Source organism: Trichechus manatus, unplaced genomic scaffold (genome assembly GCF_000243295.1).
Source record: "Trichechus manatus latirostris isolate Lorelei unplaced genomic scaffold, TriManLat1.0 scaffold00100, whole genome shotgun sequence".
NCBI classification, from domain to species: domain Eukaryota; kingdom Metazoa; phylum Chordata; class Mammalia; order Sirenia; family Trichechidae; genus Trichechus; species Trichechus manatus.
The window spans coordinates 8,337,121-8,352,841 of NW_004444036.1; the positions used below are offsets into that span (position 1 = coordinate 8,337,121).

The 15,721-nt window shown below is 39.7% G+C and overlaps 1 protein-coding gene across 1 annotated transcript in view; it reads right to left on the minus strand.

Annotated features, from left to right (window-relative positions):
• Positions 1–15,721, minus strand: part of APOO (apolipoprotein O) — a 57,972-nt gene that overhangs the window by 28,322 nt on the left and 13,929 nt on the right. Inside the window, exons 2-4 of the mRNA XM_004382855.1 lie at positions 7,396–7,503; positions 6,200–6,319; positions 5,317–5,371 (exon numbers count right to left, since the gene is read on the minus strand). Of these exons, the coding sequence (XP_004382912.1) occupies positions 5,317–5,371; positions 6,200–6,319; positions 7,396–7,503 (283 nt within the window). The remainder of the gene's footprint in view (positions 1–5,316; positions 5,372–6,199; positions 6,320–7,395; positions 7,504–15,721) is intronic.

Here is a 15,721-nt window from a genome sequence, read left to right on the forward strand (position 1 = left end):
AAGAAAACCAAAGACACAAGGGAAAGATTAGTCCAAAGGACTAATGGACCACAACTACCACAGCGTCCACCAGACTGAGTCCAGTACAACTATATGGTGCCCAGCTACCATCACCGACTGGTCTCACAGGGATCACTATAGCGGGTCCCGGACAGAGCCGGATAAAAACATAGAACAAAATTCAAACTCACAAAAAAAAGACCAGACTTACTGGTCTGACAGAGACTGGAGAAACATTCCAGAATATGGCCCCCAGATACCCTTTTAACTCAGTACTAAAGGTACTCCTGTGGTTCACCCTTCAGCCAAAGTTTAGATAGGCCTATAAAATAAACAATAACACACGCAGTTCAACCATGTATACGAGACTAAATGGGCACAACAGCCCAGGGGCAAGGACGAGAAGGCAGGAGGGGACAGGAAAGCTGGACAAATGGAAATGGGGAACCCAAGATCGATAAGGGGAGTGTTGACACGCTGCAGGGTTGGCAACCAATGTCACCAAACAACATGTGTATTAATTGTTTAACGAGAAACTCATTTGCTCTGTAAACCTTCATCTAAAGCACAATAAAAAAATAAATTAAAAAAAAGAAAATCACAATTTATAGAAGTCTTATAACTAGTACATACAGTACCAAATTCTTCTCAAATCATGTATTTGTTTTCTGCTAATATGCTTCTTTTCAACACATTCTTTTTATGTGATATATAAATATGATTTAGTATTCACATAGCAAGTGTCCAATTTTCAAACACTTGTGGTCTGACAACCTACTGACAATAAATTAATGTTAGATTACCTTCATATTCCCGAAGGCAATAGATCTGAATTAACTATTTACGCAGGGAGAAATACAAATATAGGGACCTCTAGCTGTCTAAACTCGTTATCCAAACAGAGAAACAGAATATATTTGGATAAATCTTTGGATAGATCTGTCCTCTCTGAAGCTTTGCTGCTTGTTCTCTAAAAACTCAGGAACGAAATACATTAGACTCAAAAAAGTAAGTATCCTTTGCTACCTGAGCTCACTATTCAAAATCAAGAGCAGAATAAATTTGGATAATGAAAGAAACTTACAGGTACATGGGGGAAATAGTCATTTTGACAGTGATAGTGATAAAATAAGTAAAACTAAATGCAACACATGAGCCTACTCACCACGCCTGAACGTGTCTTAGGACTTTATTCACATATTCCTCTCCACTGAGCCAATTCCATCAGATAAGAGCCAGCTTAAGTCCATCTCCTTAAGATAAGTCTTTCCTAAACTCATCAACCCAGACCTCTCTTCTTCCTCTAAAGTCCCATCGTATCTATTCTCTGTACCATCATTTGGTGCCTAATCCTATAGTACCGTGTTTTTAATTATTCAGGTGTGTATCTTATGTTTCCCCAAGGAGAATGTAAACTCCTTGATGGTGGACTGCTAAGACTTCTATGTTATCTTCCCTCAGTGGTCTAATTGTGGCTATTCATTCAACAAATATTTATTAAGAACACTGTACTAGAAGCTGAATAATACTGAATGAATTAACAAATGAATTTCAGCTAGGTCATGACTCAGACAGCCTTCGTGTCTCTCTCAACTTCATCTTCAGCACTCCCTATGTGCTTATAGTTCCTCACACACATAATACTGAGTTGCACCCAGGGACAAATTAAGGCATGTGAGGGCACTAACCACTGATAACCTGTGATGTCACCTCCTCTGCTTACTCACGCATTCAAATAGGATATGTAAGTTATATAATACATGTAGTTACATATATGCGTGTGTGTGTGTGTGTGTGTGTGTGTGTCTTAGCTATCCATGAATCAACGTCTTTTTAAATGTGACTAATATTAGCTATTGAATGCAAAAGTGGTGTATGCCATTTTAGTGGAATGAGATGAACTGGATTATAAAATTTCTAGTGGATGCGAGGTACTAAGATTTTTACTATACACCACATATTCTACAAAAACAATATTCCACGTATTCTACAACAAAGAAAATAAGTCAGTGAACTTAGTTGTTTCAACAAGCAATGTAAAATGTTGTTGATCCCCTACAACGAAAAACTGACTTTCACCAGTTTTGCTTTAAACAGCTCATACTTCAATTTGGATGCGTTTTGTAATAAATCCTATAATTATAAATGAACAAATGAAAAGATGTCATAAAAGAAAATTCAATGACCAGAAAACAAATATTACAATTACTATACTTTATTTTTAGATAGATGTTTCATCTCTAACATGTTATAATTAAAAACATTTCTTTCTATTCTTTGCTCTTACAAATTCTTCGATAATTTTGTCACAATTAAGCTGCCAAACAATATCTACTTCCATACATAATAAGGAGAATGAATCAAATCTTTCTTGAATCACTGTTGTGCACACGCTTTTCCTTGTGTCCTGTCTGCTTGGCATCTATGGGTCTTTGTTTTGGACAACTGGTGTCCCTGTTCTGTTGATGCCCTAAGCATGTGCTTACCATGCTTATTGGGTAATCTGTCCCTGGTTGCACCTTGACAACTTGATCATGCTATGCTTTCTGTCTGAAATGCCATCACAGCCCCACCCCTACATTTTAGTAAGGCCAAAAACTGCTCCTTCAAGACTCATCTCAGAAATCCTTCCCTGTTTCCATCTCCCCAATCTCTGTTAAATTGAGTCCCTTTCCTCTGCACCTTCAATAGTAGTCTGTGATTGTCTCTGTATTTGCACTAACTATATAGTACTGAATCATTCATAATATGCATCTCAGTGGTTGTGATCACTATCTTAATCAACCTCAATCTTCAATGCCTGCCATGAGGCGACTTAACAAATATATGCTGAACTGAACTAATAAACTGGAATACTCAGTAATTCTCTGCCCCAGATAATACCAGATACATGCCAGTTTTCTTTTTCCTAGGTTCTTTGGGGAACATGTTCATTTTCAATACTACTATAGGGCTTGTGTTATATTTGCCCTATTTCCAGTCTGACCTTTCATTTATTTTGCCTTTAACCTAGTTTTCAACTTCCATCCCCTTGTCTATCTCATTTTAAGCAACTTTCTACTTTCCTTTATTTTTGCCTACCAGTGTTGCTCAGTTCTAGACATGCACAAAGAGCAGTTGACAGAAGGGCACTCAGATGGCTTTGGTGAGCTGAGCCAAAGTGGGTAAATCACAAAGAAGTGGGAAGGTAGAAAGAAGATATGTTTTAAGACTCAACTGAAGCTGAAGCACAGCTTCTGGTAATGTGCCTGGGCTTTGACTGCTGGGAAATGGACTGACTGCCTTCGCAGGAAACAATATAATAATGGCACGTTTCTTCTTAAGAGCCTTTGCAGTAACTACAAATCCAGAAGAAGAAAAAAGGACTAGCATAGCAAATAATGTCTACTGCTATGAATCAACAGGAAATGACAAGTGACAATGAAGAGATCACCTCGGGTCACATATGTAAAAATGAAAGATTACATCACGAGTTCCTTAGTTTCTTCAGGTGAAAAATAGAGAAAACAATGGTACCTAAATATCAGGATTGTTATGAGGATGTCAGGTGGTTATAAGAATTAAATAGATTAATATTTTTAAAGCACTTAACTTAGAGAATTTTAAAGCAAAGAGGACTTGAAGCACTTACTGATGAAGATCAAAGACTACAGCCTTCAGTAGGGATTACACCTCAACATAAAGAAAACAAAAATCCTCACAACTGGACCAACAAGCAGCATAATGATAAACAGAAAAGACTGAAGTTGTCAAGAATTTCATTTTACTTGGATGTACAATCAACACCCATGGAAGCAGCAGTCAAGAAACCAAAAGACGCACTGCACTGGGCAAATCTGCTGCAAAAGACCTCTTTTAAAGTGTTGAAAAGCAAAGATAACACCTTGAAGACTAAGGTGCGCCTAACCCAAGCCATGGTATTTTCAATCGCCTCATATGCATGCGAAAAGTAGACAACGAATAAGGGAGACTAAAGAAGAATTGATGCCTTTGAATTACAGTGTTGGGAAGAATACTGAAAATACCATGGACTGTCAGAAGAACAAACAAATCTATCTTGGAAGAAGTACAGCCAGAATGCTCCTTAGAAGCGAGGATGGCGAGACTTCGTCTCACATACTTTGGACGTGTTATCAGGAGGGACCAGTCCCTGGAGAAGGACATCTTGCTTGGTAAAGCAGAGGGTCAGCGAAAAAGAGGAAGACTCTCAACGAGATGGACTGACACAGTGGCTGCAGCGACGGGCTCAAACGTAGCAACGATATGAGGATGGTGCAGGACCAGGCAGTGTTTCATTCTGTTGTACACAGGGTTGCTATGAGTCGGAACCAACTCAATGGCAGCTAACAACAAAAACAACAACAAAGCACTTAGAATATTACCTGATATATAATAAACACTAAGTGTTTATTAAATTAATAAAGTTAAGATGTTACTTATTAACTTGCATTAATAATTTAAAGAACTGGTAGGCTGTTAATATGTCTGCCCTTGAACAAAAAATTTCTTGATCTGATAGTCTCAGGGGTATTAGCACATCAAAACACTACGATGATCTTAGCAAGAAAATAAATCGTACTCATGTTTATTTTATTCAATCACGGAGATAAACCCTTGCATAAACAAGATTTCGATTTGCCAAGATGCCCAATACGGGAATTAAGTATTATCAGTATCTTTATTAATTTACCAGTTCCTGACTGATATCAGTCAGAACAGATCGTGAACTCAGTTTATGAGTATTTGTGATAAGTGGCCCACATGTGGAAAAACAATACAGGTCAATAAAAATCAAATGAAAAAAATGTAAAAACACTACTAATCATGTAATCAGGACTTTCCTAGGCACACCAGGCCAGTTCCTTCCTGCCTGTAAACCTCTATGGCATGTATTAATAGCAGTGCAAATGCAGTTTTATTCATACCCAATAACTAACAAATACAAAAAGTAAAATCAGTTATTGAACTATTCTGATTTTGAAAATCTGTTGATAAGTTAGTGTGTTACATTTAGCTGCACTTGGAAATAGTTTTTAAAAAAAATTCAGTGTATGTGCACTCACTAGCTCAATAATCCTAATGATCTTGAATCAATTTACTTGTTGCAGCAGTGGTTCCTAACTGTTTGGGGAAACTAGTCTTCTGAAATCTGATGAAAGCAATAGATCCTTTCTCAAGAAAAATCCACATAGCTCGAAAATTCTGCATACAATTTTAAGGAATTCACAGACCTCCTGAAGCCTTTCCAGGGAACCAGGTTAAAGAGTACTACCTTAATAAATAAACCTATTATGCCTGAATTAAAAATCAACTTACCTACCCCCCACTGAACAATACTTTGCATCTTGGGCTTAGTGTAGAAGTACTTTTCCTAAAAAGGTGAAAAGAAAATGAATGAGTAGGAACTGCTGATTGGTAAAGTAACAGAAAATTGAATTACTCAAGCAAAGTAAATATAGACCATGTCTCACACATCTACATATTTTTTACTAATTTTTCATCAATTTTCAAAATCAAAGATAAAATACAGAAAACGTATGTATCAAGGCCCACGAAAGCATTCTATAGATAAATTGTAAACATCAGTTTCAGATGTTAAAAATCACAGAAATACTCTTATTAACAAATGTCAAATGCCTGATCTAAAACGTGACCAGTGATAGAAGTCAATCTCTAGATGTAGTTCTTTGGCCATTAGGGGCAAAATTCAGTACTCGAGTATGTAATTCCACCCTCTTTTAGTATTTACCTTCCTCCTATTGCATTCAAAATGATACTGATGGTAGAATCTCTGGGGGAAGAGAAACTTCCCAATTCTGATATAAATGTTTGTATTGCATCTTTTTCCTTTGACTAGGGTTCCAGCCCCACAGTCTCTCCTGGTAGACAATAACCTTTTCATAGCTGCAAACAACAAGAGAGTTACCACCCCTCCTTTCTCTAATCAAGGTGCCTGCCCCATGCTGCCCAGTGAGAGGAAAATTCTCTATGAAGCTATGGTAACAGCTACCACCAGGAAGCAAGGGCATCTCTGTCTTTCCCCATCCCCAGAGAAGGCACTGATTAACATCTGTAAGTTGGGTACTCTTAAGTTGGACCCTTTTATCGTGTCTTTTTCTGAAAACATGCAGCCAACAGAGACTTCTCACTACTGATGCTAAACAGAAATGTGTTGAGTCCATTTTCAGAACAGCTGTACCTGACACCAACTTGTATATGGCTCACAATAGTGTCGGAGCTGTGAAATGTTTTCTTCAAGTTGGGTCCTAGGCTCCTCCACATATTTAGATTGACCTTCTGGAACTGAGTAGAGTGAAAGCTGCATACATTAAAAAAACAAAAAACAAAAATTTCAAAAATGTATACAGTTGTCAGATAATAATAAATCACCTATTAAATCTGTAGGCATAAGCTTTCTAATAATTTATGAATTACAGTGACCCTTAGGGTTATGTGCACCCTAAACCTTACTTCAAATAATCTTTGCACCCTACTTATTTCTTTACTGCAGACCAACAGAACCAGTAAGGGTAAGGCCTCACAGGTATCAAACAAAGCAGCTTCCTTTTATCTGTTTTATACTGGTATTTGGTATTCCACCTTAGATTTAATTTAGAAAAAGGATTTTATTACTCTAAAGGGTAGGTGGGAAGGGGATAAAAAAAAAGCTTGAAAGTAACTGAAGAGTATCTTAGATTAAATGATCAGTCTGGTGCTAATCAAAGCAGGGTAAGTTTGTCCCCCACCCAAAGAAGAAAGTTTTCACAGCCACAATTGGCTGCCTTCTTCACCCTCAAAAATGCCACTATTCCAAGGCCTGAGAGGAAGAGAGTAAACGGCAAAAGATAAGCTAATTAGCTTTACATAAACATAATTCAAGTAACCTCATCCATGTTTGATGGTAGATCTTTCTACCACTTTCTTCAGCGTCAACAGAAATTCAATATCCAAAATAATCAGGGGAAGGCACAGAAAAAAAGAATGCAAACAATGGACAGAAGGTTTCTTTAGTATTTAAGGATCTATTTTTTAAGGATCTAAGCCTTTAATCCAACAAAGAAGATGGTTTCTTGGCTTGATAAGCAGTCTAGAATCAGGCAGACTACTGGGAAGAACTCATTCTGCTTATAATCGACTGGGACATAACAGATTCCCCACTAAAAATCTATGTAATATGCCTTAATTATGTCCTTAGCTAAGTACCACTAAAGTTTATTTGTTGAAGGAGTCATGGTTTAATAGTTTCCCACAAAGAAAAACAAACTATCAGGAAATATATTTCCTCCTTTTCAATATCTTCTAAACTGTCATATCTTCCTGATAAGTGATTTGTAAAGACTCCCGTAGTAACTAAATCAGACTTGAAAATACATCACAACATAAACAGCATGTTACCTCATCAACCTTGATGGAATTTTTGTTGGGTGAGTCCTTCTTTGGTGACGCATAGACTTTGAAGGTGAGCAGACTCAGGCTGGCCGGTCCTACGGATTTCTGAATTACCTGAAACACAGAAGCCGTCGTAAGCTTTCATTCAATGCTACAAACTGAATGTGCGTAACGTGAGCATATTAGTAGCTTTAGCCACTCCTGCCCTGAAAGGCTTATACACTTTATGAGAAATCAATTTATTCCTCAAGTTCTGAGGAAGTCAGAACCTAAAAAACGTGTTGTCACGGACTTAAAACTTTCAGGTTACCTTGATCTGAATTTCTAAAAGACAGCAGTTCCTAAGTTTTCCTATTGAGCCGTTCAAGTAAAATTAAAATAAAAGATATACACACACAAACTTTTAGAAATAAGAGAGAAAATTCTATGGAATGAAGTTAAAATTATCAAACAGTCTCCATTTCTCTCTCTCACACACTACCACCACTACCAGCAGCAGCAGCAAGGGAAGGAGTTTTTCATGATTTCATCTAGTGATTCATTTTACAGAGTGAAGATTATTCCTATAATTCTAATAATTAAACCTTCAGAAGCTCTCCCTTTCTTCTTCCATCAAGAGCTGGTTTCCCCCAATCTCAACTCCCCAAACTGGTCTCTTTCTGTGCCTTGCTCTCCCTGACTGAGTTACTCACACTCACAGCTTCAGCGTGAAGCCAGTGACTCCCAGATATGCAGCTCTGGCCCAGCCTTCTCACCTCAGCTCCTGACTCACTTATCCTATTACTTCTGGATATTTAACTTGGATGGGACTCAAGTCCCACAGATTGAACATGTCCAAAACCAACTCATCATCTTTCCTCCAGACCTGCCCCTCTTTCTCTACTTCCTCTCTCAGGAATGGTGCCACCACCCAACTAGACAACCAACTCAGAAACTGAGGTCATCTTCACCCCTCCCCATACTATTGGTCACTACCAAACAAACCAAACCCACTGCCGTCGAGTCAATTCCGACTCATAGTGACCCTATATGACAGACTAGAACTGCCCCAGGGGGTTTCCAAGGCTGTAATCTTTATGGAAGATGGTAATCGTGAAGCAGATGGCCACATCTTTCTCTGGGAGAAAGGCTCATAGGTTCGAACCACCGACCTTTCAGTTAGCAGCTGAGCACTTAACCACTGTGCCACCAGAACTCCTTTTATTGGTCACTAAGCCTCATTAATTCTACTTATTAAATTATCTTAATTCTACTCTCCCCTCTTTATCCTCTCCGGTACAATCTTTCCTTAGGCCCTCATTTCTTCCCTGGATTGTTTTAGCAGCATCCTAACGGGCCCTCTGATGGTTCCAACCATCACACTGCTAAAGAATCGTATTTCTAAACTGCAAACTTGATTATGTACTACCCTCATTTGAGATCCTTCACTATTTATTACTTAGAACTTTTAGTGTGAGCCAAACAAGGCCTGTTATTATCTGGCCCCAACCACTTCCTCTCACCTCATCTCTCTGCCACTCTGCCTTCTCCCACAAAACTTGAACTCTGTATATTTCTCTCATGCTGTTCCCCAGCTTCATGGGTTCGCACATGCTGATTCCTTTGCTAGAATGTCCTATACCTGCTTTATCTTTCTGTAGAACTACCTCACGTTGGGGAGAATTCATTGCTTTTATTTTTTTTTTAATTTGTCCATTTATTTACATCTATTAAGTTCTCCCTACCAGAATGGAAGCCGTTTGAGGATAGGGCCACGTCTCACTCCATATTCCTATAGCCTATGGTTGTGCCTAATGCATAAGAAATGCTCAGTACTGTCGATTGGCTGGATGAATGGAGAGAAGTGAGGTGAAAAATAATTAGTAGTTTACTGGGTTAATGGTCCCTGGGTGACCCAAATGGTTTGCACTTGACTATTTACTGAAAGGTTGGCCGTTTGAACCCACCTAGTGGCACCACGAAAGATCCTGGCAGTCTGCTTCCATAAAGATTACAGTCAAGAAAACCTTATGGAGCAGTTTTACTCTGTAACACATGGGGTCTCCATGAATTGGAACCAACTCGACAACAACGGGTTTTTTCCCCCCTTTTGGGGAGGGTTATTAGTTTAACTGGGTATAAAAATAATCAATAATGAAAATTAATAAAGTATTAGGTCTTCATCGTGAAAGGTCTTAATTTCAAGGCAATATTGCTACAAATTTCTTTTTTCTTCCAAGGTAAAGGTTAGCCAGCTACTGCTGACAGCAGTCAGTGTGGCTTGTGCCCATCACAGTTATTAGGCAGAAGCAGCAGCAGCCTGACACAACCTAAAGAGATAAACATCTCCTCCTAGAAAACAGCTAGGACCTGCATCGAAGGGTTCTGATTTTTTAAATTCACACTTGAATTAATGGCTCTTTTAAAGAGGCCAGGCTGTCTGAGGTTTAAGTCACCCAGGAGTTCTTGGCAGTCCCCATGAACTGAGAAGGTTTATTTAGTATTTTTTAAGGAAACCCCCAACACCGCAGCTGAGGGTATATAAAACAGTTGGTATCTGGAGCTGTGAACTCATTGTTCTCTGCCCTCTGGATCTGCCCAAGACTGATAACAGTGCTTTAACTACAGACTTTCTACTGAGGCAAGCAGGCCCACCCCGGAATTTGTTTCAGACTCCCCTTCCTTATCTGCTTCAGCTGGTTCCCCATCCCCGTTCCACATCCCCATCTACAACTCTAACCTTAAGCATTTTGGTATCATATTTTCCCCTCTTCATCCTTGTCTTACATATCACCCTATGCTGACTTTTTAACTTCTTGATTTCTGTTTTCAATTCTTAATCCTATCTACTTTTTCACTTTTCATCTCATGGCTTTTTTTTGGCTAGTAAATGTGACCATAAAATATTTATTAAAATTAAAAGATGAGGTAAATAATGCAGGCAGCAAAGATGACTCACAAATGGCTGAAGCCTGCATTGGTAAAACAACATGTCAAGAACTGAATTATGTGGTAGCTCACTTAGGAATGCTAGAATATGAGTGCAAGGTTAGATAAAATTCACACGTGTTCTACAGCCTAACACAACATAACCTGGAAAGAAAAATTTTACATCTTTACTTCATAGTATTGTAACATGTCACTGGGACCTTTTGTCTGTATGAGTGGGTTGCAAAGCCAATGTGCCACATTCTTTGCCCTATTTAATCAAGCACTTCCCAGTTAAAAGAAAGCAGTGACATTACACTCAGATGCTTAGGTGGTGAATTCTAAGGTAGTATCCATATTTTCAGTTATTCCCCTGAGCATGAGAAGGCCCCTGAAATTTCAACTGGAGACACCCTGAGTTAAGAAAGTTTCAGAATTAACCTAGATATCAATCCCAATCAGGGACTCCCTCCATCCAAGGTTTAGTTAGATCCAACCAAGCTCATGGTTTTTTATTTATTTATTTTTTTTATTCACATATTTTATTTTTTTTCTTTTATGTTCTTGATGATTATTCTCACTCTCTTTCATTTTTTTATTTTAAATCTCGTTTACTTTTTAAAAATTTACTGGATTCTTGATTATTAATTTCGACCTTATTAATTTTCCCTTACTCCTGTTTTTCTTGTTTTAATACCATCCTAAGCTTGCTCCCTTTATTGCCTAAGTTGTTTTCTTCTACCTCTTTTCCTATGTTCTTCCCCAAGCCCCCCCCCCCCTCCCACAGCAAGAACACTGGCTACAAAGGAAGTAGCCCAGAAGAAAGCCGGTTCCCGTAGCTGCCTTTGCAGCTTCCTACAGGCCCTTAGGAAACCCTGGTGGCATAGAGGTTAAGAGCTACGGCTGCTAACCAAAAGGTTGGCAGTTCGAATCCACCAGGCGCTCCTTTGGAAATTCTATGGGGCAGTTCTACTTTGTCCTATAGGGTCACTATGAGTCGGAATCGACTCAAGGGCAACAGGTTAGGTTTAGGGTTACAGGCTCTTAAAACAAAGATAAAAAACAAACCTCACCCCCGGAGACTTGGGAGACCAACAGATTAATACTTCCCAGGGCCACAATTTACTTCAGGGTTTCTCAATCTCAACACTATTGACGTTTTGGGCCAGATGATTCTTTGCTGTGGGGTATTTAGCAGCTCTACCCACAAGATGCCAGTAGCCCTTCCCCACCCCACCTCCCGTCATGACAGTAAAAAATATCTTCAGACATTGCCAAATGTGACAACAAAATCACCCCCTGGTTGAGAACCACCGATTTACTTGAATAAATATTTCCTGACATCTCTCACCATCCAGATGGTAAGAAAATCTGCATGTTTTAAAATCCATGGCGTCAAATCTTATAGTGATACAAACAGAATGGTTCCCTACGGGTGAAGTAGGGGGTGTACACTTACTAAGAAGAGGCACAGGGGAACTTTTCTGGGGTAACAGAAATGGTCTATATCTTGATTGGGGTATGGGTTACAGAGGGTATACACAGTTGTCAAAACTCAAACTGTACACCTAAGATCTGTACAAATTAAAATCTGTGATCTCACTGTATGTAAATTATACCAAAAAAAATCCACGGCTTCCAGCACCTCTAAACAATGTCAAGTTCATGCCAAAATACAGGCGGAACTACAGGCAAAGGATCATTCCCAAGAAGGGGACAGCCATACCAGGACTCAACTGACCTTGGTAAGGAACTAGGTGGTATTGAACGGTGTGATGGAAACCCATGGGAGGAGCCTCAGTAAAAGGTCCACAGGCAGACAAGCCTAACCCTGATGCACTGAACTCCTTGGTTGGTTAACCTTCTTTTTTTGGCTGCAAAGGGGGCTCCCCTTGGTGTGAGACTACCCCACCCCACTTCAACATGCTCACTGCCTTCCCTACTTCCTTCATAATAGTAAAGCAGCAGCTGGCCAGATCAGACGTTATCACAAATGGGGGCTCTGGACACTGTGTCCACGCCAGGGGGCTAGCACAATTTGTTAGAGCTGTTATTGAGTATACAGGCCAATCCAGTGAATATCAGAATTTAAGAAGGGGAAAGCCTGTTATCAGGGGCATAGATCACCCCAGGAAAGTGTGAAGGCACAAAGAGGCAGCTAAGAAATTGAATATTTTCTTTCCCCAAGGAAGAAAAAGAACACAATTCTGGAGGTTAGATGCCTTGAAAGAAAGATTTAACCAACTTTCAGGATTGGGCCATAATCACAAATACTCTGGCTTTATAAACTTTTCCATCAGCTCCTGTTGGGTTTCCTTGTGAGAAACGAACATGAAGGTGTTGTTTCTCCATGATGGGTCCTGATCTGTTATGATACAACCAGACTGAATATACCTTCTGGGAAGTGAGATCTCCCCTGAGCACTGTCCCAAGTGATGGTCCTTAAAAATCCTTGTTTGCCAGGCTCACTCCTCAGCCAAGGCAAACCAAAAATCAAACCAAACCCGTTGCCTTCGTGTTAATTCCGACTCATAGTGACCCTACAGGAGAGAGCAGAACTGCCCCACAGGGTTTCCAAGGAGCACCTGGTGGATTCGAACTGCCGACGTTTTAGTTAGCAGCCATAGCTCTTAATCACTGCGCCACCAGGGCTTCACACCAGGCAAATGACTCAGAAAGTGGGTAACATGTAACTTCCAAAAACTGATTAGACATTTTCTATTTTGGGTTAGATGAGTTTGGCTTGCTAGATCACAGTCAAACCCACTCGTTAGGAGCTGCATCTTCAATGAGTCTGCTAAGCTATATAGACTAGATCCAAAGGTTGCCATTTCTTTAGATCCAGCCTATCTTCTGAGGTGTACCCTTCAGCTACTAGATTCCTTTCCTGGAACTAAACTAGTTGGGGGTCTCAAAGCAAAAGCCCCAGTGTGTTGGCTTCTCTGAAGGTTTTCAATATGGTTATAAAAGACCCACAACTTGTTGCCGTCAAGTTGATTACGACTCACAGCGACCCTATAGGACAGAGCAGAACTGCCCCATAGGGTTTCCAAGGAGTGGCTAGTGGATTCAAACTGCCAACCTTTTTGTTGACAGCCAAGCTCTTAACCACAGTCATAGGAAAAACTAAAATTTGACTCAAGGGTGGGTTGGTCACCCTTAGCTTTGCAAACCTCAGGGGGACTGCAACTGAGTTCCCTGGCTCATGTGGCTAAACGTTCTTTCCTTCTGGTCTGATACTATTCTCCAGCAAGATATCTTACACTATCCCTGTCAAGGTACATGCTATATCTTGGAACTTTGGTCTCTCTCTTTCAACTTTTGTTTTACATAATCCACAGGTGGCTTAATCATCAATGGAAACTGAGCACGAGGACTGGTGTCTGGTTTGATGGGGCCCTACCAAAAAGTGCTGTAAAAGGGCAGACTGATATTGTCTTAAAGGCATTCATTCTCTTCTTACTCTGCCTCTACTGAAACTTGCCAAGGACTGATAATAGCAAAACAAATCTGGCCAGGTAAGCAGAGTCATATATGATATAAATATTAGAAAAGGTCCATTAGAATTTTATTTCAACAACAAACATATATTGCACACCTACTCTATGTCAGGCACTGTACTAAACAGGACACAACTAAACACTTAAAGCAGGGAGAGCTTCCATGAAGCTTATGAGTTTATCCAAAAAAACTCAGGCATAAGAGTTTATCTTTCAGCTCCAGCAGCAAGGGCATATTCTTGCACACAGTTAACCAAGATATGAATCTGGTGAGGTCACAAACATTCAGATCACAATGGGTACCCAGAAGGCTAAACTGTCCTTGTTTTGCAAATTAAAGTACACTATCCGGAATCCTGCATATCCAGAACCACTTTCTGATGGTATTCCAAAAAAACTACTTTAAAAACCTCAAGCTAAATAAGACACCCTCAGAACTACTGAAGGACTCTCAGGAATGGTGGGGCTCAAATCCAACAATGTACTTCCTTTTTCAACTCTATGGAGAATCCAGTGTATAGCAGCTCTGATTAACAATGGGTGACAATGACCCTTTATTCTCCCACAATTACAGATCTATCATTTTATTAGACTTTCCATTTAAAATATGCACCAGTTTCCTTTTTGATAAAACACAAGCCTCGCTTTACAGGCCTGTGTACCCAAGAGGTTTTTCAGAATAACCTGGTGAAATTTTTAAAAGCACAGACTCCAATGCCTACCTCTAGAGTGTCTGATGAAGTAAATCTAAGAGAGGGCCAAAAAATCTATTCTCATGATCAGTCAAGTTTAGAAAACCAGTATTCCACAAGTAAGGCAGGCAGATGCTTGGGGGACAGTTATTCAACTTAAGAGACACACTCCTCACAAGTATCACTTTATGTTCCACAGTCTAGTCCAATCCCTGTCTGAAGAGTTGGCCTTGGAAACTGTTTTAGTTCTGGGCTGATAGACAACCCGGGGGCCATGCTTTCCGGGGTTCCTCCAATCTCAGTCAGACCATTAAGTCTGGTCTTCTTACTAGAATTTCAGTTCTGCACCGCACCTTTCTGCTGCTCCATCAGGGACTCTCTGTTGTGTTCCCTGTCAGGGTGGTCACTGGATGTGGCCGGGCACCATCTAGTTCTTCTGGTCTCAGGCTGATGAAGTCTCTGGTTTATGTGGCCCTTTCTGTCTCTTGGGCTAATACTTTCCTTGTGTCTTTGGTGTTCTTCATTCTCCTTTACTCTAGGTGGTTGGGACCAATTGATGCATCTTAGATGGCTGCTTGCAAGCTTTTAAGACCCCAGACGTCACTCACCAAAGTAGGATGCAGAACATTTTCTTAATAAACTTTGTTATGCCAATTGACCTAGATGTCCCCTGAAAGCATGGTCCCCACACCGCTACCCCTGCTACTCTGTCCCTCAAAGTGTTTGACTGTATTCAGAAAATCAAGTGTGCTTACTTTTAAAAACATTTGAAAGAATAAAATGAAAATAGTCCTAAAAGTAAAGAGTAACAATGACTGGCTACTCACTAGAGAAGTTATGGGATTTACTTACATTCAAGAGAAGTTATGGGATTTACTTACATTCAAGAAAATCTCTCCCATCTTAAACAAAACAAAACCAATACCCTCCACCCCTAATTTCCTCACTACAACCTTGTCCATTTACTTCCTTTCACAACAAATTTAAAACAGATTATGGTTAGAAGAATAGTGAACACCCTTAGCAGGATGGATAGTGACTAGAAGGGGCATAAAGAGGGCTTCTACTATGTGTGTGAAAATTCATTTACAATCTGTGCATTTTTCTGTATGTATGTCGTATTTCAACTCAAAATTTAAAAAGAATCTATTTGCTTTCTCTGCTTTATTCCCTCCTCTCTTCACTGCTCAATGCACTTGAAACGGTTCTTGTCAGGATAACCAATGCCCCCCC